The following is a 26,479-nucleotide window of genomic DNA, read 5'->3' as shown; positions in this document are numbered from 1 at the left end:
TTCTGGTGGTTGAATTTTGGCGTTGCATCACAGAGGAGGATAAACTTCTCATATATTCTTCTTGGCAATAACCTAATATTATCCTGTAGTGTGTCTTGTACCATTATTTTCCAGGAGTGAATTATCTACCAATTGAAACTGAACCTGAAGCTGTTAGTGATTACAGCTCCGGGAATGATGCGTGTGTGTCTGTCTGTGTGTCTGAACAGGCAGTGAGGCACATCGCAATGTGCTTCGACTTAGTTTGAGGTAGACAAACACTATTTACGTACAAACTACTTACCATTTGTGTCAAGACTTTGATACAGATGTGAACAAGCAGCAAACTTCCAAACAACCACATGAAGCAAAAGTTAAACTGGCTTTAGGTCTAATTTTTCAGATGATGAAAGAGAAGCTTTCTATCTGAGTTTCATAAACACAAAATCTTCCCTGATTTGTAAATGAACGGACATCTTGTGTCAATGCTGCTAAGAAAAAATAATAAAAAAAGAATTTGTCGGCCTAAAGCGGTACCTTAATGATCTGAGAAAATGAAGGGCAAAGCACTTTCTAAACTGGTAACCTGAGTTCGGTCTTTTAGCAGTTTGAGAGATTTCCTCTGCAGTTCCCTGAAAATAGACGGCTGCAGCCACCCACACAGCCCTCAACTATTCTTAACATCACCATGGGAACGCTGACAGACGCACTGTTGTACGGACATCACAAAGGCTCTACCGTGTCCATATCTGGAGGTGTCAATCAACAGCTCCAACTAATCCGCACATCAGAGATTGAACAAGCAGTCATGATGAGGGAGGATGTAGCGTAGGAGATGTGATGACGCTGAGGAAAGCACATATTTGGGAGCATTCAGGAAGTACCAAAAGCTAAACTACACAAAATACTTGCTGCCCACTTAAACTCAATGACGCAGGATTAGACACCCAACCCCGGAATATTTAGGGCAGGCAGCTGAATAACTGTTTGCCAATCTGATCATTTATATACTGACGGATCATTTTTAAATCCAATTTGAGCTTCAAATGTATAAATCACATCATACTTGTTGTCTACTATATAAACTATAAAAATTAAGCTACACTGACTCACTCCGATTCTTAGTTAATAGTTCCCTCCTGTCTGCAAAACGCCCCACGTACCTGTGCATGGAGTGCCCCCCGGAGGTAGCACTCCCTCCACAGGCCCATGCAGGGCCCCATCAGGAGGGGCAGTAAGGGCTCGTAGGGGTCAAGTGGTCCTTGAGGTCCAGAGGTGGAAGTGAGGGCCTGGGGAAAGTCAGTCAGAGCCCAAGCTTTCAGCAGTCTCTCCAGACCAGGCACATTCTCAGAGGACGGCGCCCTCCGGTGGCTCTTTTTGTAAACACCTGAGCTGCTGCTGCGCCAGGGAAGCAGGTTAGCGGGGCAGGAGAATGTGCCTCGAGAGAGCAGGAACACTGAGCCGGGGATGGTGTCAGCCAGCTGGTGGGAAGGAAAGGATACAGTCAGTCAAAGTTTTAGCTCAAATACAGCTGTAGAGGTTGCATAAGAACTGACTGAAAATTAACTTGCAGGGTCTGAGGGTTTTCATTACAACATTGTGAATTTTACGGTTCATTTCACTGATAAACATTCCTCTACCTGAAGTAAGCTCATACAGGAGAGAACTCACTTTGGGCTCACATAGCCAGACTGATCTCCACAGTCAAGTCACTGTTTTTTATACAGCACATTTAAATTGTGAATCCCAAATGCTTTACAGTGAAACAGAGAAACAAACATTGGCATCACGAAATAACCTAACAAGTTCAAATGATGGCCTGAAGACAGTGTAACATTATTAATGGTGTGATTTTAAATAAATAAATTTCATATTAGGGATTAAAATGCTACACAAATAATATAAAATACTACCTTTACCTGATTTTAATTGATAAAGAAATCTTAGGGTGTAATTAATTATTGAGATTATCCTAACTAATGTAATAAAATAACTAGGAGTCTTCAGAATTATAACTGCATGGAACTTAACCTTAAATAATAAAGGCATTAAGGCTAAAACCCTACAGCATCAACAGTGAAATGGTTTGAAACTACTGTCATTTGGCTAAAGTGAAAAAAAAATTAAATAAAAAACATCTTGGCTTGTACTTATTTCTTTAACCCTTTACGCTTCAGTGCGTCGTAGGTGTAACGCCGGCGGTACACCTACTAATTTGCATAGGAATTTCAAGAATGTCCGACGGCTGCAAACCCGATTATACAAACACTATACGCCGATGGAAAGCTTAGATTCTCATGAATCCGCCGGTATAAACCACTTTCAGATGCGATTACCACAGCGGGTGAGAAAAACACATTTGTCCGACAAAAACGAATATTCATCCATCCGTTCTCTATACACGGCTTCAACGCACACAGCGCGACTCACATTTCCGGGTTCATTATTACACACAGAAAAAAAGATTCCACAAAAAACGGCCATAATCCAACCTTTTACATCCAGACAACACAAGCCAGTAAACTATTTTGTCCAAAACATGTCCTGAAGTCGGTATAAAATCCACGAATTGGTCGTTTTCAAGGAAATGCACCTCGCGATGTGCGTGCAATATTCCCTGTATTTTTCGTCATTTTTTTAAATTTAAAAATAGAATATTAGCGATTTTTTGTACTGAAAACGGCTGGAATTGACTGAAGCTTAAAGGGTTAAGCCAAGGCTGCAGCTAGTCCATAATTTGTAAAGCAAAAATTCCACCACAAATGACAACATTTTGCCAAATGCAGAGGTCCGTACTAATACTAGCAATGTGCAGATGTTACACCCCAGGTTTCTGTGACCTGGGGTGTTTTTCAGATTATTTTTTTTAAAAATTTTTGTTTTCAACACACCTTTTTTCTGCCTCTTTCCCTCTTGAGAACTATGGAGGCTGCACTGGCATTATGAACAAAAGTTTGGAGCAAATTATGGAGCCTGCACAGCCCAGCAACCCATTGACAGAGAGCTCAAAGAGCAAAGTCTCAAAGGATGATTAGATAGATGCAGGAGGAAACATCTTGCTCTCTTTCAACTGGATCAACAGTTATTGCGTGGAAGCCTATCAATATTATATCCACAGATAATATCAGTAAGTCCAAGTAAAGCACAGTTCTGTCTATATATGAAACACAAGCAACAAGGGTAATTTCTAAATCACATCCCCATGTAGCACTAGTCCTGTATGAAGAAGGCTAAAGTCTGTAACCACTCCTCATGCACCTTGATGCCAAAAACCCAATAAACTGCTCCGATTCACATTTATTGCTATTTGCATGTGCTGCTCTCTAGCAACAATACAGGTAGCATTTAAACTGACGGTATAAAACCAATAATCTCTATGATTTGATGACAGAATTACAGCTGCTCAGCCAAAAACTGCAAAGAAAACATTCTAACTTTATTTTCAGTTATGCTAAGAAGCTTTCAGTTGAGTTAATTACAGCTTCACCAACAGCCACGAGAGGGCGTGTTGCACCGCGTGATGGAAGTGGCAGCCCTACCCTGGGAGTATCTGGGTTGGTGTTGAGGTTGCCGTTGAGCAGCGGTTGTAGCGGGGGCGTAGGGGCAACAGGCTGGGTGAAGCGGTCTTGTGTGGCCTTGCTGTACTGCAGGGACCAGTCCCAGACCGGGGGCAGAGGAGGGTCAGATGGATCTGAGGAGTCTGGGTGCAGCACATCTCTCCAGCCATTGACGGGAGTGTAGGTCTGACCGAGGTTCTGAAACAGCAGGAAGGAGATTAGTTTGGTTGTCGGATTTCTGTTCTGTGCGCCAGCATTCATATTTATGTGCACACTGCCTCCTGTAATCATTTGGAGCATTCTTCTATTCAGTGTTTGTTCTTGAGATAAATGCAGAGTATCACATGTTTATCTGTTACTTCAGCAATTTATCTAAAAATACAGAAACTGGCATTGAGTTTATGTTTGAGGCAAATTACACTGTCCTGGCTTCTTGTACTGTAATGTCACTGTCAGCACGATTTTGTTGGATACTCATTCTGACTAACCAATACTTCAAGAAGAGGTGCTCAGTACCTGGGAACGTTTGCATCTCTCTCGCTGGGAGTTTGCCAGGAAGGAGGAGAAGAGTGGGAGCTGGATGCTGTCGTGTAGCGCCAACAAGAATTCATCTGTCAGCTGGAAGCGAGATGGATACTGGGACCACAACTGCCAAACACAGTCCAGAAAGAGCTGGAAGACTGGAGCCTGGAGGGAACGGAGAAAAGAAAGTTAGGACCAAGACTTAATGAAAAAGGGGAGAGTAAGGGTGGCAATGACACCCAAAAGTCCAAGTTTTGTACAGCTTGGTATGCTTTTGGCATGACAAAAACAGAAAATACAAAAAAAGACTGTTTTTGTTTACTTTTTTAATAAAGCACTGGTTCACTGAACAGACAGTGGTTTTATATTTCTCAAAAAATGTGTTACAAACTAATGCTGCAACTAGCAGCAATCTATCAATACAAAATAAGCAAAATTTTAGAAAATAAGTCTTTCAAATCAATAAAAAGTAATAAAACAAAAATTCATGAAGGTGCGGCAGCTACAAAATTATCTGTACTGTATTTTTATTAACCATCGCAACAATTAATTTGCTAAGGGAGAAACGCAAAGTTTCAAGTTCCATCCACCAAAAAGTTCCACATGTGCAGTGGTTGCATATGCTCAGTACATGTGCTGAACAAAAAGGCTCATACAGAAATCTTTCAGCACAAATATGCATACCATTACAACCAGAGGGGATGTGTTGTTTTGGGTTGGATCAATGAAAAAAAAAAAATCACAAAAGCAATGCAAAGAATGAAGAAACATCCCAGCAGAAATAAAAGCACCTCCACATACCTGATCACTGAAACATTGGTTTCAGAAATTCGTGACCCCAAATGTGGGAAAAGTGTGTGGTGAGGAGGTTTTATAACCTGTTTGGCAATTTGATAAGTCCTTCATTTGAGCCATTTAACCCTGAAGTGCAACATCATGCACACGCTGGGCTCCATGTTCGTGCATGCTGCAAACTGTGGCTTTGTATCGACCATGCCAAGACAAAGGGAGGGTTTTCCCTGCCCCGTCTTACACCGCCGTGGGAGAACAAGCACAGTAGCAGGAGTGTCGCAGGCAATCCAACACCAGAGTGCAGTGTCAGTGTCAAACGTGACCCCTCACCTCCTCCTTGTCATTGTCGCGGCGGTAGTTGATGCGGCTGCAGAAGCGGTGGCCGGCCATCACCCACTCCTTCTGCACCAGGCCCTGGAAGCCATGCTGGGTCCGACAGTGGGGGTCACACATCACCTGCACCAGGCTGGACACCACACAGCTCATGTCCCGGTCCTCTGCTTCTGTAATGTCAAAACAAGAGGGCTGTATGTAGTGTCCAAGTCCATTTACTCAGAAAAAGAACATTTCCTTAGCCACTACCTAAGTGACACCATGCTTAAGAAGTTGCCAATGCAGTTGCATCATTTTGTTGAAATGGATGGGCGAACATGACTGTAAACCTTTCAAAAATTGTAAACTTGTATTGGAATATAAAATTTACATATCACAGCACATCAACCAACATGTCAGATCACCATAAAACAGCAACTGACTTATCCATCTTATATTCCTCAGCAATTTTTGTTAACCCGTTGATGCAGTTTCCGAAATCATGTGGATGGGAATGTGCTCAATTTTCTGCTTTCAGTCTGTTGTTTCCATTTCTGTACAAAATAATCAAGAATACAATGATTTAATTTGCTGCAAATATTAGGTTTGTGTGTTTATTTTGAATTAAGTCAGGCAAATACTGTAATGCTAGCTGCCAAAATGCACTGTGGCCTATTTAGACCATCTTAAGATACCAGCCTGACATATGAAACAGGGTCCAATTTTAATACACTGAAGGGGCACACACACATCGTTAATTTAAAACCTCCATTTAATTCTGCTCTTATTTCTCCAAACACCAGACAGAGGAAGAAAAAGGTGAGAGAGAGAGAGAGAGAGAGAAGGAGAAAGATAGAGAGAGAGAAAGAGAAAAACAAAATGTTAATAAAACAGCTGTAGAGAGAAATTATGAAAGACAAAGAACTAGTTGCAGACATGATAGGAGGTTCACTGAGAGACAAAGTCTTCTTAGGCAACTCTTATGTAGTGGAACATTCACTGCTGATTGAAGAACTGCAGGAAAAAAATAGATTTTTGATTTGCTCAACCAAAATTGATGATGTAAGGTCCTGATGTTTGTCACTTTAAGTGCCAGAGAAAGTCAAACTCCAGCAGCAAGAAGTAAACATCCTTAGCTGAGGACAGCCATTGTTTGAGTGACGCAGTGTTGGGTCTGTCTCTCTGGGTGTTTATGAATGCACAACAGGAAGCCACACCAGATGATCAGACATCAACAACAGCCTACTGTCTGTAAAATGAGTCACAACGGAATCTAAAGGCAAAATATTATCCTCTTAAATCGCGCGTCTTTTGGATTCTGTATACTTTCAAACACAGTCAGAAATGCTCCTTGGCAAAAGTTTAACAGAGGTTTAACATTACTGGCTGCCTCCACAATGACAATAAGACTGGGTAGAACAACAATAACACGCACTCATCTGTTCTGGAGGTGAAGTTAAGGACTTGGCAAACAAGAGTGCCAGCCAGACGGTCTGAGGTCACCCTCACGTTTGGGTTTACCTGGTCTTTATGGCAGCATCCCCCGTCACCTGATCCAACTCACTGCCAGGTGGTGATCAGTTGACACCAAAAATCCACAACAAACAACAGTCAGCGCCTTCCTCTTTGCAACAGAGTTGCGTCAAGGTGACCGTCTCACTTAAAGAGGGAGCCTGCAGCACGGAGATGCTCACAACAGCAGCACTGGGCTCATTTCCCATCACAGGGAACAATATGAAAAGGAACCTTGAACCAGAAGTTGGGTTCAAGATTATCTCCTTCCTGGACAGTCAAAACGCTGTCTTCAGCCACAAGAAGAACACTGAGTCCCGCAGCACACCATACTTTAGTTAAATGTTTCATTTTATCTGTTGCACAAAGCAGATTAGACCTTGACATTCTTAGGCGGGATTCATTTGCAGCACATTCTTGTTAAATTCAGATGCTTTTCAAACCACAAAAGACAGCTGAACAAACAACTGAATTAAAGCTGCCTTCACTTCAGCAGAAAATCTTTGAGTGTAATAGAATACTTTAAGAGGATTTATAGGAGGATAATTTAGTGGAAAAATTGTGAAAATGTTAAAAAAAAAGTAGTGAAGGTTAGCAAAACATAAATGTTTCACCCCTATTTGCAAACTGGTGTCATTGAGCGTTACCATGGAAATATAGGTTGTGGTTAGCGTGAGCATGCAGTAGCTAACTTCACAGGCTTAAAATAAGTCAGTGTTTTATTTTGTGAGATTGTCTAACTCAGATTAGACACATCTGAGCTGAGTAAAAGTCGTAAACCAGTCTAAAATGTCTCTGAGGGACTGGCCACTGACCTAAATATCAGAGTCAGTCTGGAACCACAAAAAGAAACAGAACTCAGTGCAACAGCTGAAATACACAGAAGAACTGCTGCAAGTTCTCAAAGCTGGTGAAGCACCTACCTGTAAAGTACACTAAAAAACGCAGCTGTTGTTGTTTTCAAGGCATATTTAGATTTCAGATGCTTTTTCTGCTTACTGCACTTTGCATGGAATTTATCTTTGCCGTTATTCAATCAATGAAATTAGACAGATGTTGTTTTTCTTACATCGAGTCTGCCTCATCGCTCTCGTTAAACAACGGTTGTGGGCAGGTGTAATTGTTTTGATAAGAGCATGTTGTATGGAGGCCTTTGACAGAGCGCATGTAGGCTCAGTGGAGTGTGATTGTCCACAGTATATAGCTACTTCAGGGCAAGCCCTAATGTGGCATTAATGAGAGGGAGGCGCTGTGAATAATGAATGGATTGAATAATACGAGCCGAGGTCTGGCATCATGTGACTCACCTTGCAGTGCCACAGTCAGGTGACCGCCACGAAGCAGGCAGGCTACCTCTGAGGCTTTTCTCAGACAGGACCTGCACACACAAAGGCACAGTCATCGCATTGCAAACAGTATTGTGACTATTTACATACAGACAATACTGACTGTGCAGCTACAGTCTTAGGTTTTAATATTATCTAATTGTAATAAATTCACCTTTGATTTGTTTGAGGTGTAGAAGAAGAACTCTGCGCTCTTGAGCTTGGCATAATAATAACAAACTATCTCTGTATTCAACTTTATATAATATTTCTGAGCTCTTCTTTTCAGTAGTAGCTGAACATAGCCCTAGACAGCTCTTAAGCTCATAAATGTCTGTCTGTGCTTACATCTGTTCTTAAACTAGCCCCACAGTCTTAAATTGAATTTTGAATTGGATCTGAATGTTGTATTCAGCCAAAAATCCAGTACTTGTCCTGCATGAAGTTCTGTCAACTTTTGGGATTTTCATGTTTTATTTGAGAACTTTCAAGGTTTTTAAAAAGTACTTTGAGTTCTTCAAATGCCTCAGCTAGTCACTACTTAGATAAGCTGAGCAACACAAAACCATGAGCTGGAAGGACGTGATAAGTCTTTGTTGGGGATGGTATTCACGGCCAGACTGGCCAATCAGAGCTGTTACCTGGTGTAGTCTAGCCAGTGGGTGGTTTCCAGGGTAGACAACCATTTGTCATCAGGCACTGACACAGATGTGGAGATATCTGCAAGCCAAAACAAGGAAAAGGCATCAGATCATATTCCTGCATTCTCACTACAAATGTATGAAAGCCCTTAAAGGATTCAGGAAACCCACACATGAAGGCTGACCTGAAGCATAACTGCTGCACACGATCTGGAGAATAAATAACATGCTTCTCAGATCCTGGCTGCTCATTTTGCAAATAATTTTATTAAGTTAACAATTTATTGCCTCACTTCCCCCTTTTGAATGATTAATTGAGAAGCTCACTTTTGAAAGTCAGTCAATATGGCACTGATTGGGGTCAAGCCACATTCAAACCAGTTTGTTTTATAATTTGGTACCATAGCACACTGATTACCAGTAATTAATAATTTATAAATTAATAATTTACAAGAAAAGCCACATTTTGAATGGGATTCACAATGTAAAGTCCACATAATCTCAGGGGGGATTAGTCATTTACAAAAACTCTAATGTCTAGTTTTATTCTCAATGCAGCTGTTGTGAGGATGTAAAGCCCACCGCCAGTAAACCAGCTAAATACATGTGAGGGGCTGCTTGTACAGGACGATCTTCTGAGCCGTGAAGCGCTTACCCACAAAAAGACAAAGCACTGAGTTGACAAATGTGTGAACCGTTGATAATCTGTGACCTTTAAACAATGTTTGTGTGTGAGAGAGAGAGTGGGAGTGTGTGTTTGCGTGAGACGGGTCAGCATTTCAGTTCCAAGGCCTGTAGCTGTGGACGGCCATGGGTTTTGTCATCTCTGGTCTTACTCAACCGTGGAATGTGCTGCCTGTGCTTAGATGACAAAAGCAACAATAAATACAGTCTCACAAAGCCTGCTTTGATCCACCACAAAATGAGTGGGAAGAACTAGCAGTTATGTTTGATTTAAGGGTCACATGCATGCTACAGACAACTTTAACCAGGGTGTAACCAGGGTGTAACCAGGGTGTAACCAGGGTGTAACGGTGCCTCAGCAGCTAAGGCTCCTTAACCCTATCTGCTCAAGGGGCACCAAATTATGGCTGACCCTGTGCTTTATAGAAAAAGACAACTGTAAAGGAAAGAAAATATAAAAAAAATATGTAACTATAGGAAAGAAATTAGAGCACATCCTTTAAAGATGTGATCAAATCATAATCAATAACACTAATGTCAGTATTCTGAAGGTTTCAACATAAAGAACAAGCACTCAACTAAACAAAAGACGTGGGAAAAGCTTAACACTGGCATTTTAGATAACTGGAAAAACATGCGGAGGCTATGCTATGTTCCCCCCATTCACAGGCAAGAGGACTTGTCTCCTGGAAAAACACTAACTTGCTTCTTTTTTATATTGTGGTGAAAAAAAGAGAGCATGAATCATTTAATGCAGCATACTCACATGTTTTTTTGGAAATGTCAGAAAACGACAGGCTTTCAGGAAACTTTACAGAAAACCTACAAAAAAAAAACTCAACTATGAATAGTTTGACGCAATCTCTTTAATTAGACTAATGGGAAGAAGCTATCACAAGGAACTGTGGGAGGGAAGCACCACCAACATAAGGGCAATTGACTAATAATCTGTTAAGAAAACCTAATGGAGAAACTGACACACATATCATCAGACCACGAGAAGGTCAGCTGGAAGGAAACTGGAAAAAAATTACTATTACGCAAGACTCATGATGGCAACATCAAAACAGAGATGCAAAATAAACCAACATGGCTGCATGAGTGAAGGACTGCTAGACTGTTGCTTCATCTTGCAACTCATTTGCTAAAAAGCACAACAATATAATGAAATATAGTGCAAATATGATGAATAAAGTAGAGATTATACCTCAGTGGTTTAAATGATACGTATCTTCTCTTAGTAAAGAAGTAATTCATTTAAAAAGTAAGTGATTTATATAACCAGTGGATTTTAATGACAGTGGTGGATGTGGGTGCTTCATTTGTCACAGTCCTTTTCGTACATTAGTTTTTTTGTGTGTGTGTGTGTGTGTGTGTGTGTGTGTGTGTGTGTGTGTGTGTGTGTGTGTGTGTGTGTGTGTGTGTGTGTGTGTGAATACATATTTGCTCAGGTGTGGATGTGTGCGTTTATGTCCGATGCCCACCTCCCAGACAAAGGGCGCGCAGGCGGCTGTGTGCCAGCTGGATGTCGGCAGGCGAGGGCAGCTCCTCGCCCAGCTCCACCACTACACACAATGAAGACTGGCACCCAAACAGGACCATCTCCAGGTTTCTACAGAAGAACACATCCTGCAGTTAACAGACTGACACACATGCAACAGTCCAGCATTGACTCTACAATCCAGCCTTTTCAGCATAGCCTAGCCAATATGCAAGTTAAATATACTGGTACTGTATTGATGTTTATGTTGTCCGATATGAAATACAAATACTGTCTGCAGCACATGTCACATCATGAATACTGGTGGCGCTTAGTCGAGCCATCTTATAATGCTAAGTTGCTAAATAGTTCATGTAATACATGGCTGGAATGATAATTTTTCCCTTTTCAGTATAACTTTCAGTTACTGTATGCATATATTTATGCACATACATGCACAGCTCATCAGAATGGCTGCTCTAAAGGGCACCCAGGATTTGTGAAGAACTTCAGTAGAACGGTCATCTCCTACTTTGTGTCCTTGTTATGGAATAGCCTTCAGAGCAGCAAAAATGATTTTGTCTCACTGGGATAGATCAAAGGTCTGATCAAAAAATGTGTAATTAAAGAGCGCAATTGCTCTTTCTAAGCTGAATTTTGCCTTATGCTTCTTTACGCCAATAGTTCTTAGATGGGATTTATTTTTCTCCCTTGCTGACATGCTCAAATTAATAGTTTGTGATGGTGTGCCTTCTTACCCAGGTCTCCTTCAAAAAAAGAGATTCCTGATTAACAAAAAATAAATAAATCTAAAAACAATAAGTAAACTACACAGAAAGCATATAAAAACTCCTTACATCCTCAAAACTGTTATCAGCATCCACAACAAAAATCCAGTACCTGTTTAGCTCTACTTTTAAGTCATATGTTTGTGAGCAGGTGATCTCTTCTTCCAAGACATAAAAAATTCAAGTCAGATGTCTGAATAAATTTCTTAGAGCAGTGGTTCCCAAACTTTTACAGACTACAGTTCCCTTTCAAAGTCCTTTTTTTTTTTTGCTATGCCACCCTGAGCCACCCAACCACCAACATAGCACAAAATGAACAATGATGCAATATTCCACCAGAGTAAAATAAAGGTTTGAGTTGGGAGCAGTTTTTAAACTGCAGCTGCAAGTTTCTGTAAGAACTTGCAATATTTAGCCCACGGCCTGCTGCTATGTTAACTTGTTTCCTGTGTTCAGACAGCTTTCAGACACATCTATGCATCTTCTCTGATTAAAATAAACCGACAGCTGCAGCACAACAAGGCAGTTTGTTTGCAGAAAGTGGTTTATAGTTGACAACTGAGTGAACCGTAGCAAAATCTTAAAAGGCAACTTTGCTTAAACTGAAGCTACCAGTGTGCAAAAGGTAGCAGCTTAATGTGAAGCTAATTTTCCCGCAGAAAATTTTCCTGGTCTGCATAAAAAAAAAAAAAAAAGACTGAAAATTGTTAAGGCCATGTTCCTGCTCATAGAATCTTGATTTTGTCAGCGTTATTTTTACATAAAAAATGGTCCCTACAGAAGCTTTAAATCCTAACAACCAACCTAGTATTACTCCACTGTAACCCATTCTTTGTCTTGTGAAAGCTACACCCTACAATTAAGACTGACGTATGGGTGGCTAAATGTTAATGCTTCCTCTGACGTCCACACATGCACTAAAATCCATTAAAAAGCATTGTGTATGCTCACACCTGATGTCGTCTTTCTCATGGTAGATGTTGTTCTGGAAGCTGGCCATTCGTAGCAGATCACTGCCTCTGGGATGTCGCCAACACCAGCGCTGCAACAAAAAACGCAGCGTCTTTAATAACACGTTCCACATTGTGAAAATTCCCCAAAGGCACTCGCTGCATCTGCATTCATCTTGTAATTTGTATCGCAGGAATGTTAATAAGCAGGCAACTCACATCTCACAGATGATCAAGGCTGAAAGATCATTCGATCATAACACATATTATACTCTTGGGTAAGGAAAAGGCCTTGTTTGAAGAATTTATACCTTTGATTTTCTCTCAAGTACCAACAAGAATTCTGGCTGTAAATACATCTTTCTAAAAGAAAGAACATGGAGTGAAACCTTTGTGGTCTTTGTTGTTTTATTCTGACAGCAAGGTCAGTTCCGGATTTGAAAATGTGCTTTGATCTACTGCCAGAAAATCCAGCTAAGTACTTCCTTTAGCTGCTCTGCTTTAGCAAAAATGCCTTCACAAGTTTGTTCCTGTGGAACAAATACAGGAATAAGAACTATGAACATGTTTTTTTAGGAGTGAGACTTTCACCCAACATATAAATCGATGAATAAATCTGAAAATAACTAAGTAGTGGTGAATGGAGTGGTGTTTCAAATCAAAATGTAGGCCAATACTAAGAACACTTACTGGGATGCGTCCTTCATTGAAGTGGGCAAAGCTTTTCTTCAGTTCTGTGTCTAAAACCTTTTGTGGAACCACGATGAACCTCGGCAGGCTGACAAGAACAAAAAATAAGGCTCAGTTTTATTGCCACAATATAAATAGAGTGATTACAGTTATGCAGAATGGAAGGGTTATTTTATATTTAAAAAAAAAAAAAATCAACAAGTTTGAACACTTTTAAAGGAGTTCATCCTTGGCTTGATGTGTATTTGTGTTTGCAACAGAACGCTTTCAAAACATTGTCTTGTCAAGGACTTGAAAGCAGATGTATTCACACATTCCTGAAAAGAGTGGCAGTGGTTGGTGGGGATCTTTTTTTTTTGTGTATCATCGGTTAAGAGGTAAGGGTGATATACCAAAGAAAACCACACGTGAAGTCTGATTTAAAAACACCAGATGTGCTTTTTAAACATCACAACTTCACACATTTGGTTGTTCTTGTGAATTTACCTGGTTGACATCTCAAAGCGGTCGTTGACGGAGCTGACTCTCCAGCTAGTGGCTCCACACCTCTCCAGCTCTTGTTCCCAGTCGGAGGCAGATTCAAACCAGTTCATGTGGGCGTCTCGACGACGGTTGCTTAGAAACTGCTTCATTTCTGGAGGAGGAAAGTGATTCAAACACTTCAGCTGAGATTTCTATCTTGTGCAAAAATTGCTTTGATGCTTATGACACCCTAACTTTTTTAGCTACATTATACAAACGCTGCATCTATTTAGGCATTAAATGCTTTTCTCAGGAAAGGAATCAGGGGTGTTAATTCAGCAGCATGCCAGTGCAAAAAGCTCAGGCTATTAAGGAGGACTCATTGTTTATTGAGGTAATTTTCAGAAGAATGATTTAAAATTTCTTCTCTCAGCTCCTCTGATGTGAAGTTTTTGTTGTTTTTCTCTGTTATATATAATCGGTAACTGAAAAGGTGAAGGTATGGAAAAACCAAGTCATTTTCAGATTTGATGCAAGATTTAATAAGCTTGCAGTAAGAGTTGATATGTTATAGCTCTAGATATTCAAACAGAAGGAAAAACAATGGATACTGGATACAATATGAAAGCACAGCCAACCTTCTGATGCTTTTTATCAAATTCAGTCTGAGCTTGACTGAAATCCTTTTTAGGGGAGACAAAAGCAAAATGTACTCTGAGCAATTTCAAGTACTTTATACAACAACTACTCTGTGTTCATACAAGGCCGTGATATGTTGCCTAGGTTTTGTTAAGTTTTTCCACAGAGTCCTGTCATACAAGGTGTCCCCCTCCAAAAAAATTGACATCATTTCATCACCTAATAATTTGTCTGCTCTTTTTGCTCAAAAATGTGTAATCATTATTATTTTTCTGCTTTCAGGAACAGACATGCCATTTACTGCAACAGAAAAGGCGTTCTGTGCATTGAAGTATGCTCAAACTCAGTCAAATGCAAATGCACAATGTGAATTTGTGGGAAAATTTCATAAACAAGCGCCAACAGGAAAGCAGATTTGAATGCGGCATGAGAAGCTTCAAGACATGCTGCAGCGAGTGTGGCACTACTGACTTGATGTGTGACGTGTCACAAGCGGCGCACACACACTGAACACTTGGAATAACTTTGGAACATTATAAAATTACCATCCCCCAGATTTTTCCATTTGAAATTTGTAGAATAAAATATTTTATGTCCAAAATAAATCCTATTAAGTATAATTTCTCCTGACCATGTAGTCACTCACGATATGGACATCTTAAATGATGTCAGTTTTTTTGGAGACACTGTATATTCAGAGCACTGACCACACAGCAGACACACTTGACCCCAAGGGTAGAGTTGAACTGTAGGTCATCTGGCGACTTGTTTCACAGGGGGGCTTGCATTATTTATCCAAGAGCTGACAATCATGAACAGCCTGGTCAGCCTAGCGTAGCTTTACATAGCATAATACATTGTACAGAGAGGCTCGTATTTTCCTATATGGCTGAAGTGAACACATAGTGGCTCACTTAGAAATGTGGATAATTGTTAAAAGCGTTTGTTTTATTAGTGGTTAACTGTAGCCCATTTGTTTTTCAAACAGAAGAGATTTTGATTCTCTAATAGTTTAAATATACATTTATTTTGGAGGTTTAACCAAAGTCAGTCTTTCAGTCACTGTCAAACGGAGCCTCTAAAACTTTTAGTGAGTCTCCGTTTGAAACCACAGAGATTTCTTCACATATGGCTTTGGTTTCAGAGACAGCATTTCATTCCGTCATCATGGAGGAGAATGTTTCAAATCTTGCCAGCCAGAGAGGATGTGAGCTTTTTATGTCATTATGGTCTGCACAGAAACCATTATGTTTCCAGTTTCACATTCTCCCCTGTTTTAAGACTTGTAACACGACATTCAGATGCTGTGGCAGAAGGTAGAGATAGATAGAAACAAAAACAGATGGCACAGAGTTGAGGACATGGGGAAATGACAGTCTGTGATCACAGTTTTGGGTACATTCTGTCTCTGGAGCTAGAACGGGGGAAAACCGAAATGAGAACACACTTGATAAAGACACTACAGAAAGAAACTTCCATGACTTTGAATAGCAAATAAAGCACATTACTAACGCATTCCTGCTGTGACTCTGACTGACGTGGGCATTTGCTTCACACTTGAAAAGAGCTGTTACTGCCATGAATATTCATTTGAGGTAAAATATGCACAAAAAAAACTGAATGACAGGAAGATTGTGATAAATAACTCAGATCGTTAACTATCAGTCATTTTCATGACATTATCATCCCAATAGACTATTTTGTTTTGGATGTATCTATATTAGGGCTCCATAAGAAATTGGTTCAACATTGACATTGCAATGTGTTCACATTGATGACACATTGATATTAAAAGACAAGTTGCACAGTTCTCATTTTCCATGATGAATTTAAAGGAGAAGTACAGTTCTTTTTTAATAAATTTGCAAAAATTTCTACATTTCTGTTTTTTTCTGTCAAGATGGGGTGCTGAGTGTACATTAATGAGAAATAAAATGAACTTTTTTGATTTTGACAAATGGCTGCAATGACACAGAGAGTGAAAAATTTCAAGGGGTCTGAATACTTTCCGTACCCACTGGATGTCTGACAGAACATAATTTATTCAAATTTAATGGTTCTTAGCTACACTAAGTTAATTTAAAACTATATTTGTAGGACACAGAGTTTTCCATGTTCTCCCTGTGTGGGTTCTCACCGGGTGCTTCGGCTTCCTCCCACAGCCCGAAGACATGCTGAGGTTAATTGATGATTATAAATTGTCTGTAGCTGTGAATGTGTTCTTGGTTATTTGCCTCTCTGTGTAGCCCTCCACATACTGTCAACCTGTCCAGGTGAACCCTGCCTTCGCCCTAAGTCAAATGAGATAGGCTAAAGCACCCTGCAACCCTATAGAGGATTAAGTGGCGTATAGATAATGGGTGGACGGTTGGATATGTGTCCCTGGGAAGACAAACATCCACAGAATGATAGACAGACTGACAGGGTATTGCATCAGTGCCAGGAAGGCAAAGACTTGTTGTATACATTGATCTCCTCACCTACACTCCCGAGGGCAGCATTCTGGAAAGATAAAACGGACCCAGATTTGGCAGCCTTGGCAATGGTGTAGGTTATCTGAGGAGGGAAACCACAGTGAGCCCATCAACATGACAAAGGTCATCAGCTTTCAACACAGAGGCCCTGCAGTGTCATATCAGCTTCTCTACGCAGACATCTTAAGGCTCTGAAATGACTGATGACTGTATGTTGGTAACCAGAGCCTTCGATCTGAAGCACACAAACAATAAAAGATGCACCTGTATGCAAATCTTGACTGCAGCACACTAATCTCCCAGAGAAAAACTTGGAAAATGTACATCAAATATGTTTTACAGACTGTACAACTCTATAAAATAACACAAAACAACAGTTCGACAAGGAGACTGCCTGCAAATTGTCTGTTTCTACAAGGCCTTGGACTCACAACCCACACAGTTGTGCTTTAAATAAGATCATAAATTTGTAAATCGGCAGATGGACTGACCTCTATGACCTGTGTGTCTGGAGTGAGGCGATCAAACAGAAAGCAGATGACTCTCATGTCCCTGCAGTAAAGCACCAGCTCCTCTGGAGTGAACTTCAGCGAGGAGCTTGGGGTCACCAGCTTGGTCCTGTTTGGGCCCACTGCAACACAGAGGGGGGGGGGGGGGGGGGGGGAGTATATAAATATTAAGTAAATATTAAACAGATGAGAAATGGGTGTGGAGCCAAGCAGATCAAGAATATTTATGCATCAATCCACCTTCTTTTCGCAAAATATAGAAAATTTATATTTTTACACTTAGATTTCACAAGTCAATTAAACATAAATATAAATAATTAGTCCTAGGATCTTTACTGTGACCACAATATTAATAACAGATAATAAGAGAGATACATTTTTGTCTGAGTCTGTTATTGGACATTTAAAAGTAATACTAGTCAATCAATGTCTATTCATGGCATAATTTAAAACACTTGTATTGATCCTGAGTAAAAAAGTGGCCATGAGGTTTTACTTACCAACGACAACCTTCTCTATAGCTGCCAAAGCCACATCATGATCTCCTAAAAGCACTGGGTCTGCATTGTCCTGCATCATGAATGTTAATTAAGACAAAAAAAAAACACACATAGGCATAAATAGGCATTACTAATGTATCACTGTTTTCCAATAATGTTAAATGGACTTGTATTTTAAAATGTTATCCTTTAGAGAGCAAATAACAGCACAATGCACAACCATAACATAATGTAAGTATCAGGGATGCAGTCATTTTAATAGGCTTTAAGGATAAATCCATTATTTTTTGTAGCCAAAAGAACAGACCTGGGAACACCCCAGTGTTTTCACAACTTTGATCTTGCCCAAACTAATGTGTCCTATTAAGTCTAACCAATTTAATATTTATCGAGCATTAACTCAGAGTTGGCTCCAAACTAACTGACTAACTGAAGTCATTTAAGCTAGTAAGGCTAGCAGATTAGCTAGCAGTGCACTGTGGCTTTTTGTTGTTTTACCTGCAACCAATCCATTCACTGAAGAGCAGGTAACATTTCAGATGACTACCATTTTCTTTGGCTCATTGCAGCCCTAGTAATTATTTGAATCAGAGGAGGTAAAAGACTCACGTCAGGTTTGGGACTGTCCTGGGGCACAAAAGCCACTCTGAAGTGGGTACAGAAGAGTGTCCCGGACAGCCAACCTCTTCCTTCCCTGGCAGTCAACTTCTTCCTCACCATTACGGCTCTCTGAAGTACACATTCACCTAGTGAGGACAAAAGGGAGCTGTATTAGAGAGGTTGCATTGTCAGGGCCCCCTCCTCCACCCCTACACACCTGGATCTCTCCCCTCGCCTTGGAAGGCCCCTGCTCCACCAAACCTGTGCTCATCCTGCCCACCACCCATTACAACCCGTGCTCCCCCCCGGAATCGGAACCTCCTGCCCGCTCTCTGCTGCTGACCCACATCTCCCTGGACGTCGGCTGGACAGCTGATTCCCGGTCCCGTCACCTCCTCCCCATCACCCCTTCCTCAGATAGTTTCCTGAGCTCCCTCCGTCATATTCTCCTGAGTTTATTTTCTGCCAAATTAAATCGCCTTTTCTGCCTCAGCCTTGTCTCCTGTTTGCTCTCTGCACGGGTTCACCCCCGCATCTTGACATACATGGTGGAATTCATGGGTGATATATGCCTAGGAAGAGCTTTCATTTTTGACAGTCAACCTTCAGACCACTTTTCCGTTTAAGTGGTGAGGACACAACAGGAAGTGTACAGACAGAGTCACAGCAGTATGAAAGAGAACAGGCTGCTGGGAGTGGCTGGAACAACATCCTTAAACAAAAAGGTGTGTCCTCGAAATGTTGCAAGTCCTCGGTCAGATGGACAGGGAGGAGCAGAAAAAAAAATTAGGTTGTGCAGAATTGGTTTGTTGGTGAATACAGATGTACATATGATTTCACTAGTGTCAAATTCAAGCATATAAGTGAAAATTTATCAAGCTGACATTTTAAAACGCTAAAACGACCATTTAAAATAGGGCTGAATGATTCGGGGGAAAATATCTAATTATAATTTTTCTCAGAAATACTACGAAGCTTAAGTTCAATACTCACTTAAAATATCTAAAATTTGCTTGACTATGACCACGTGAGATGCATTGTAAAGAAAATCTATAGTTTCACCAAATTTTTTGCATGTTTGAAATACACAAAAATATCAATAACATTACAAATATAAACCATTTCTTTATAATGAAATAATATAAACCTACAACTCTGTAGACCCATAAAACATCTAACTTTAATCATAAATGGATTGCAATTTTACAAATATTCCATTATGTATTATATGTATTATTTGTGTTTTGTTGTTTTTAAAAATTGTAAACATCCATCTATTATCATCAATATTAAAACATTTATTTTATTTTATTTTCTTGTTTTGGTTTCTCAGCTATCGGGTATTAATAGCTCAGCCCTTAATTAAACTACACGTATGCCTCAGAATAAAGCATGGCTCCAAAACTGAACAACCTTAGAAATGTAATTCTTTAAAAATGTAGAAAAAAATAATAATAACACAATACTGTGCAGTATAAGCAAAGACCACTGAGAGGCCAGCTAATATTGTGTTCATTCAATAAAATGTAGGAGGTGATGATTCAGATACTGAGAATTGCATAAGGACAACTTAAAATGACGGCTTAAATCTCTGTGGATTTTTATAATTACCTATGAAGAAAGCAGAACAGTCTCTTAGGAAAAAACATGCTTGTATGTGTCATGCTAAAGCTTATGCATTATGTGTGCAGGATTTCATTAGTAATCTAAGAATTCTGTTGAAGGGGACGCCATCCACTTCTTGGTAGAGAGGAAAGTTGAAGAAACATCTGAAATTCCAGGACAAAGCTTCCAAAAACAAACCTTTTCACCCAAAATAATCTTTTGCACACAAACACAGATGTGCACAAACATTCTGAAAGAAAAAAAAAAAAGAGGAAAACTATTTGTTGTTGTGCAGACCAACACACACACACACACACACACACACACACACACACACACACACACACACACACACACACACACACACACACACACACACACACACACACACACACACACACACACACACACACACACACACACACACACACACACACACACACACACACACACACACACACCAGTGAGGCAGCACATTTATAACGGTCTCCCGCAGGAATACAAAGCCTCTGCCAGCTAGACTATGGGTTTCCATGGCAACAGAGTCCAGGATTGGGTAGACGTGGAGAAAATGGCCTTTTTGTCCACGACAAGAGGAGTGTTTGGCCAGACACATGACAAGGCAAATGTTTTCCTTTCACTCAGAAGACCATGAAAAAGACGGGGAAAGTCTGCTGGTTCCTCGAAATTGAAAAAACACACTGAGGAAACACAAAATTCCTTTGCTGTATGTGGGGAAGGAATTAGTGCATATTGGATATGACAGCAGAGATGCTGGGCTGACCCCAGTCGCTGCTCACAGCTTAAAGGATGTTATGGGGGCTAACAAAGCACAAACAGGAAATAGCCATTTTTACACATGAAACACTTGTTTATGCTGAGAGAGAAAGAGGAAGAAGAGCCTGTGCTTCCAATACCATAATTTACTGATTGCACAAGAGGAGTTTAAACCTTTAAGTGAGGTCTCTGATTATGCTTTTGCCCTTTAGCCTCACATACCACACATAAAAACCCAAAGCTAAATTTATCATTTAAACCTGACCTTGCATGATCTAGCTGCACAGACTTAAGATACTTAGCACAGTGAACACAAGTGAACTCTTGTTGGGAGCTTGTCTTTCAGAAGGACAATCTGTGCTTTTGCGTGCCTCTTTTTAATGTCGCTCCAGGGTGCAACAGAGCCCAGAACATTCCTGCAGCCTGCAGATTTAAGCACTGAAGGAGACAAGAAAAGGAAAACGGAGAACAGAGGTCTGTGGACTTATTTACGCTCTTTGTTTAAATTTAACAACCTAGTGGGAGCAGGTGATTCATCGCAGCGTGAGTCTGCTAGATATGGAAAGGTGTTTATGGGACAGTTGTACCTTAATCCAGTAAAGTTTTTTATGTTCTTCCTGGGAAACTCCAGGTACAGTGTAACAATGTACACTGATCCAACAACTGTGACATTCTCTTCACAGCTGTCTCATGCACATTCATGTACATGCACAGGAAAGGGGGGAAGGGACAGGGAGAGATGCTATTAAATGTACAATACACAACATTACTTTTATAATAACCTTCTTAATTCAAAAAACAAAAGGAATCGTCCGAATTTTGACCATCTGGATGGTCTTTGAATATATTATGTGTTCAATGCTGTTGCATGGGGAAAGTTGTCAAAACTGGTGACATTTTGCCATAATCATTTTATTCTACACATCTCCTTTTAAAATTTGCCAAAAAGAACTCAGATTTTATAAAAAAAACAACAAAAGCTCCACTCCTCGATAAAAACCACGAACAACTCAGCTGTTACCAACAGCCACATTACAGTAGATCAGGAACGTTTTGGCTGAACTGTAGGCTTTGTTTACACCAAGCAGATAAGAGACAAGTATGGAAACTAAAAAAGTAAGCAAGCAATATCTATACTATGTACAGTCACTTTTTTTTTTTTACATAATTGGCAACATGTAAGTTCCAGGTGTATTTTTTTTCTTTGAAATTCATCATCAAAAAAAATTTACTGTCTTTGTTAATCTGAACTTGCTCTACTTCTAGTCATGGTTGTGCCGTTTTCATGGAGGTGCAGGGCTTTCAGTGAAAAATAAGCCCGCCATTGAGGAAAATATGACAAAGGCATAAATAATAAGCATCCGGAAACTAGTAAATAAACCACTTAATAGTTACTTGGATCCTAAAACAAAAAGTTCTTTACAGACGCTAACTGAATTTATCCTCTTACCAGGAGCCATCTGGTGCTAACAAGAGTTAACAGTAAACATCAGGCGCTAACAGGAGCTATGTGGAGTTTAAACAGAAGCTAAAAGGCACTAGCAACATAAAAGCATTAGCCGCAGTGACACAATTACAATTCAAATTAGTTATTAGATGTTTGGAGTATTTAGTTTGGTGCACATCTTCTGCTTAGCAACAATGGCAAAAAGCCATTAGACAAAGTACAGTGCAGACTAATAATATGAGGGATTTTAGATTTTTGTGTTTTTGACAATGACACCGTTACAGAGTGTCATCTCACCCAAAAAAAAAAAAAAGTTGGATTGGAACTTTAACCTGCTTGAGAGAAACAGGGAGAAACTCTCCTAATACACTGCGCCTCAAGGCAGAAAGCTGCATTGTATTTCAACAGCAAGGTCTCAAATGCCACTACAATGAGGAACCTGACTGTCCTAGAGCACCACAACCACTCAGAGTAGAGAAATCTATTCGAATCAACAAAATATTTGACGAGAAGGGTTTAAGAAGTTGTCAAGTTTCTAATGTTAAATCGACACATATGTATGACTTTTTCCTCTACATCAGGTTGAAATTTGGGCATGTGCAGAGAGGGATCAGCCTGAGAAAACACAGCTGAGAGACATGTGAACCACATGCTCTCAGCCTCCGTTTTTATTTGTTTTAATGCACATTTGTTCCTCATTTTCAGCTGGGATGCGTGCAGTGCTAAAGGTTTGTGCTCTCTTCATCCCACAGGGAGAAAGAGCAAAGACCACGAATAAGTTACGTCGGCTTAAATCTATGGAAACAGAAGTATCTTTAGTGACGAAAAGAAAATACTGGACACAGAAAGAATCCTCATGAGTGAGGGGGAAAAAAAAGCCCTCAGTGTGTGGAGTCTTCCCTATAATCTGGAACAGTACAAAATGTCCAGAAGACTGCTCTGCCGACAGACTATAGCACCAACGGAAAAGGTCCGACTTCCATGTCATGTAATACTCATAAGCACTTTCAAAATGACAAAACCTTTCCAAGAACTTTCCAGTCTTTCATATGAAGGTTACACTGTCATTGATATAAAGCAAACCAGTCAACATGTTCAGCATTTAACATCAGAATCATTACATAGTCTCATGCACTAGCTCTCCACACATCCTTGTCATCAGAACTTAATATCACAATAAAAATCTTCTCAATCGTTTTCACCAACATCTACATTTCCATCCAAAGTAATGACCCCGAACAGAATTTAATACTCTTTCCAACGTCAAGATCGATACCCAAGTATACAAATATCGATGCTGGGGTCTCTTGTCCATCAATCAACGATGTACAACGCTGATCGACAGCCTTTAAATCCCACAGTAACTTTAGACTGTGGTGAAAGGGGATTGTGAAGTTGCTCTGAAGGGGGTCCTGCCCTCTTGGCATTGTGTGTGAATGGACAGTATACCCTCTCCCCCCGTTGCAGCATTGAAATGGTACATGATCTACTTATGGCTGCTGGAGCTGTCCTGACCTGTTTGCCCTCCTGCAGCCCGGCTCGGTTTCTGAGGTCCTGTGTCCGAGCGTCACATGAGAACAGAGTCAATGCTGCCTGCCCGTTAACTACGGTCAGAACTTCTGCGAACAAAACATATTTTTGACTCTTTAATGCACATAGATGTTTTCAGCTTCTCAGTGCATCTCATTTGAGACTCTTTTAAACACAGCCTACATCACCTCACCATGGAACAACAGTATAACTGTTTTACCGGGATAAGCACCCACAATATTGCTTCTACACAAGGGAGTGTTGACAAATGACTCATTCTGTTGTGTTGGCATGTATGCATTCGAGGGGGAGAAAGCGAGAAAGCACAGGTGCAACGTGAGCCCTTTCACTCAATGCGGTAACACCGACTCATGACTCCTTTGTGTCTGAAAGTGAACTTGTTCTCACAAATTGTCTCAACACTTACTCTGCAGAGTGTGCACAGAGCCAAAGGATAAATTGTCTGCCTGAAATCCAAAGCCATTTTTGGATGATCTGCTACACTAACTGCGTACCAAAAGTAATTTTAGCTCACACAAGAGCTAATTTAGGTCTCTGTGGAAAAACTAAATAAGGATTCTGAAAAGGCACAACAGTGCTGCTAATACACATCTGTCTTCTTCTCTGTCCTAATGTAAGACAGCTTTTCATGCACAGCTGTGTTTCTAATCTGGCTGGAATGAAGGTGGAGAAAGAGAAGAAAGAGAGAGTTTAGATTTGTTGTTGGGGATGAGGTTGAAAGCCAGCAGGGGGAAAAAATGTGCAGTAAAGACAGTCGACATTTCACAGTGAAATGTTAACAGCTAAGAATAGTGTGTGTTGTCGAGTGCTAGCAGTCTGGAAAGTATTTGATGAAAACATACTGGTGGAAAACAAATTAGCCTGGCTAACTGAATGAAAATACGGAAGGAAGTGTGTGTATATTTTGAAAAAAGCATGTGTGGAAGGTCAGTGGAAGCACACAATGTCAGACTGCATGTCAACAACAAAACACAGACGTTAAAATTCCAACATTATCAGAGAAAACTAGAGATTAAAAGCTAAAAATAAAACAATGAAAAGTCAAAGATAAAAATAGATCAGTGTAAATTAATCAGACAGAAAGAGACAGAAATACGGGTGTGTGTGTGACGAAGAGCTGAAAAGAAAGGGTCATGAACTTCCTACTAACACACAAAAACAGACATTTACATTTTATCTGCTCCCGTGGCGAGTAGCTGCTGATATAAGCGTTAAAGATTAGCTTGACTCACATCTAGGCACCCTGGTCTGCTGCTGTTCTTATGAAAAGCTGCTGTTCTGACACAAGAACATAAGCAGAGGCTAGGCAAGTGAAACAAGCTGCGCTCTAAAGGCCCCGCACTAGTCAGCAGATTATCCGTGGAGTTAAGAGTGTTGACTTCTGGTAAATCTAGCTGACTAAATTCTGTCTTCTCAGCAGGGGTTTTAACAGTTGAGGGAAAAGGGAAAGTGATTTTGGGGTTATGCATGTTTGAAAAGATTGTGCCAGACATGTGTAGGATCTCGGGTCATATCATGAACATCAAGGCCGAACACAGTCATAGCAAACCAAATCCCAGAAACCCATCAGCAGCTGTGAAAGTCATGGTTGCTTTGCTGTTTTTTAAAATTATAATCACCAAAACTACACTACTAATTATACTCGGAACCTGTAAAAACAGAAACAACTGTCAGATATTCAGCTGTCCAATGGTCCATGAACGTGTCAACGTTAACGTCAGTTGCAGCTGGGGCACTGAATCAAAATCGGTATTTAAAAGTAAAATAGAACGCAACTGTTCATTAAAATTAAGCAGCATGGTCAATGGAAGTTGTCAGTAACTTATCGGGAGATACATTTAGCATGATGAAATATGTTTAGAAAGTTACTGTGATTAGTACGAAAAACACCTAATTTGCAAAAGTTGTAAAAATGTGAAGAAGTTTAGTCAAACAGTTAATACATAGAAAGTAGATCCCTTTGTGGTTACTTGGGGAAAAATGTTTTACATACTGATTCAACATTTGTTTTTCTTTTCCAATGATTTAAGGCTGTGCCATACTACACAGAGGACATCCATGAGTTCTTTTGACTTCCATAGAAGTGCATGGCTTTTTATTGCAATGAAAAATGAGCCCAAAGTGAGTACAAATGAGAGGACCTTAGAAATGGGCTGGGGAATTTATATGACCTATACTTCTCCCTGCAGGTGCAGAACAGTCTAAGTGAGCAGCACAGTCATCTTGTTTTGTGATGTACAAACAGAAAATGGTTAAATTAATGTGTAACTACACAATAAATCTGTCCCTAAGCTGTTTGCATCTACAAAGAACTGCTGTTGCACTGCTCTGCATGAGTTGGAGCCGTTTGGCACGCTGTACCACTGCTCCCAAACCGCTGACGTCACAACAGTTCTTAGGACTCGGATTTATCTAGTCATCAGTGCTTCATGATTTAAATCTGGGAAACTAAAACACCTCTTACTGATTTTAATGCAATTTGTCAACATCTCACTCGATTTCATTGTGCAATAAAAACTTCAAGACTTTTTGATCTCATCAACTGTATATTATTGTTTGTCGAATCTCTCAGTCTTCATTCCTGTGTTCATGTTAGCTTTTCAACAGCAGATGTTTTCCCGTCTCAAAGGCAAAGCACCTGCTGTGACATTCCTGCTCCAGGTGCGGCTGCAAATTTAACACG

The 26,479-nt window shown here is 40.2% G+C and overlaps 1 protein-coding gene across 2 annotated transcripts in view; it reads right to left on the bottom strand.

Annotated features, from left to right (window-relative positions):
- The window catches only part of mtmr11 (myotubularin related protein 11), a 38,541-nt gene that overhangs the window by 2,304 nt on the left and 9,758 nt on the right, over positions 1-26,479 (bottom strand). For both annotated transcript variants that reach the window (XM_022190463.2, XM_022190462.2), the window contains 14 exons: positions 18,426-18,562; positions 17,817-17,886; positions 17,299-17,438; positions 16,814-16,889; positions 13,719-13,866; positions 13,233-13,320; positions 12,546-12,634; positions 10,809-10,936; positions 8,641-8,719; positions 7,982-8,052; positions 5,181-5,353; positions 4,053-4,223; positions 3,519-3,734; positions 1,143-1,460 (listed from right to left, as the gene is read on the bottom strand). In XM_022190463.2, coding sequence (XP_022046155.1) covers positions 1,143-1,460; positions 3,519-3,734; positions 4,053-4,223; positions 5,181-5,353; positions 7,982-8,052; positions 8,641-8,719; positions 10,809-10,936; positions 12,546-12,634; positions 13,233-13,320; positions 13,719-13,866; positions 16,814-16,889; positions 17,299-17,438; positions 17,817-17,886; positions 18,426-18,562 — 1,904 coding nt within the window. The remainder of the gene's footprint in view (positions 1-1,142; positions 1,461-3,518; positions 3,735-4,052; positions 4,224-5,180; positions 5,354-7,981; positions 8,053-8,640; positions 8,720-10,808; positions 10,937-12,545; positions 12,635-13,232; positions 13,321-13,718; positions 13,867-16,813; positions 16,890-17,298; positions 17,439-17,816; positions 17,887-18,425; positions 18,563-26,479) is intronic.

Source organism: Acanthochromis polyacanthus, chromosome 12, assembly GCF_021347895.1.
Source record: "Acanthochromis polyacanthus isolate Apoly-LR-REF ecotype Palm Island chromosome 12, KAUST_Apoly_ChrSc, whole genome shotgun sequence".
Taxonomy (NCBI): domain Eukaryota; kingdom Metazoa; phylum Chordata; class Actinopteri; family Pomacentridae; genus Acanthochromis; species Acanthochromis polyacanthus.
Note: the sequence above shows the minus strand (reverse complement) of the source record. Positions and strands in the feature narration are given on the sequence as shown.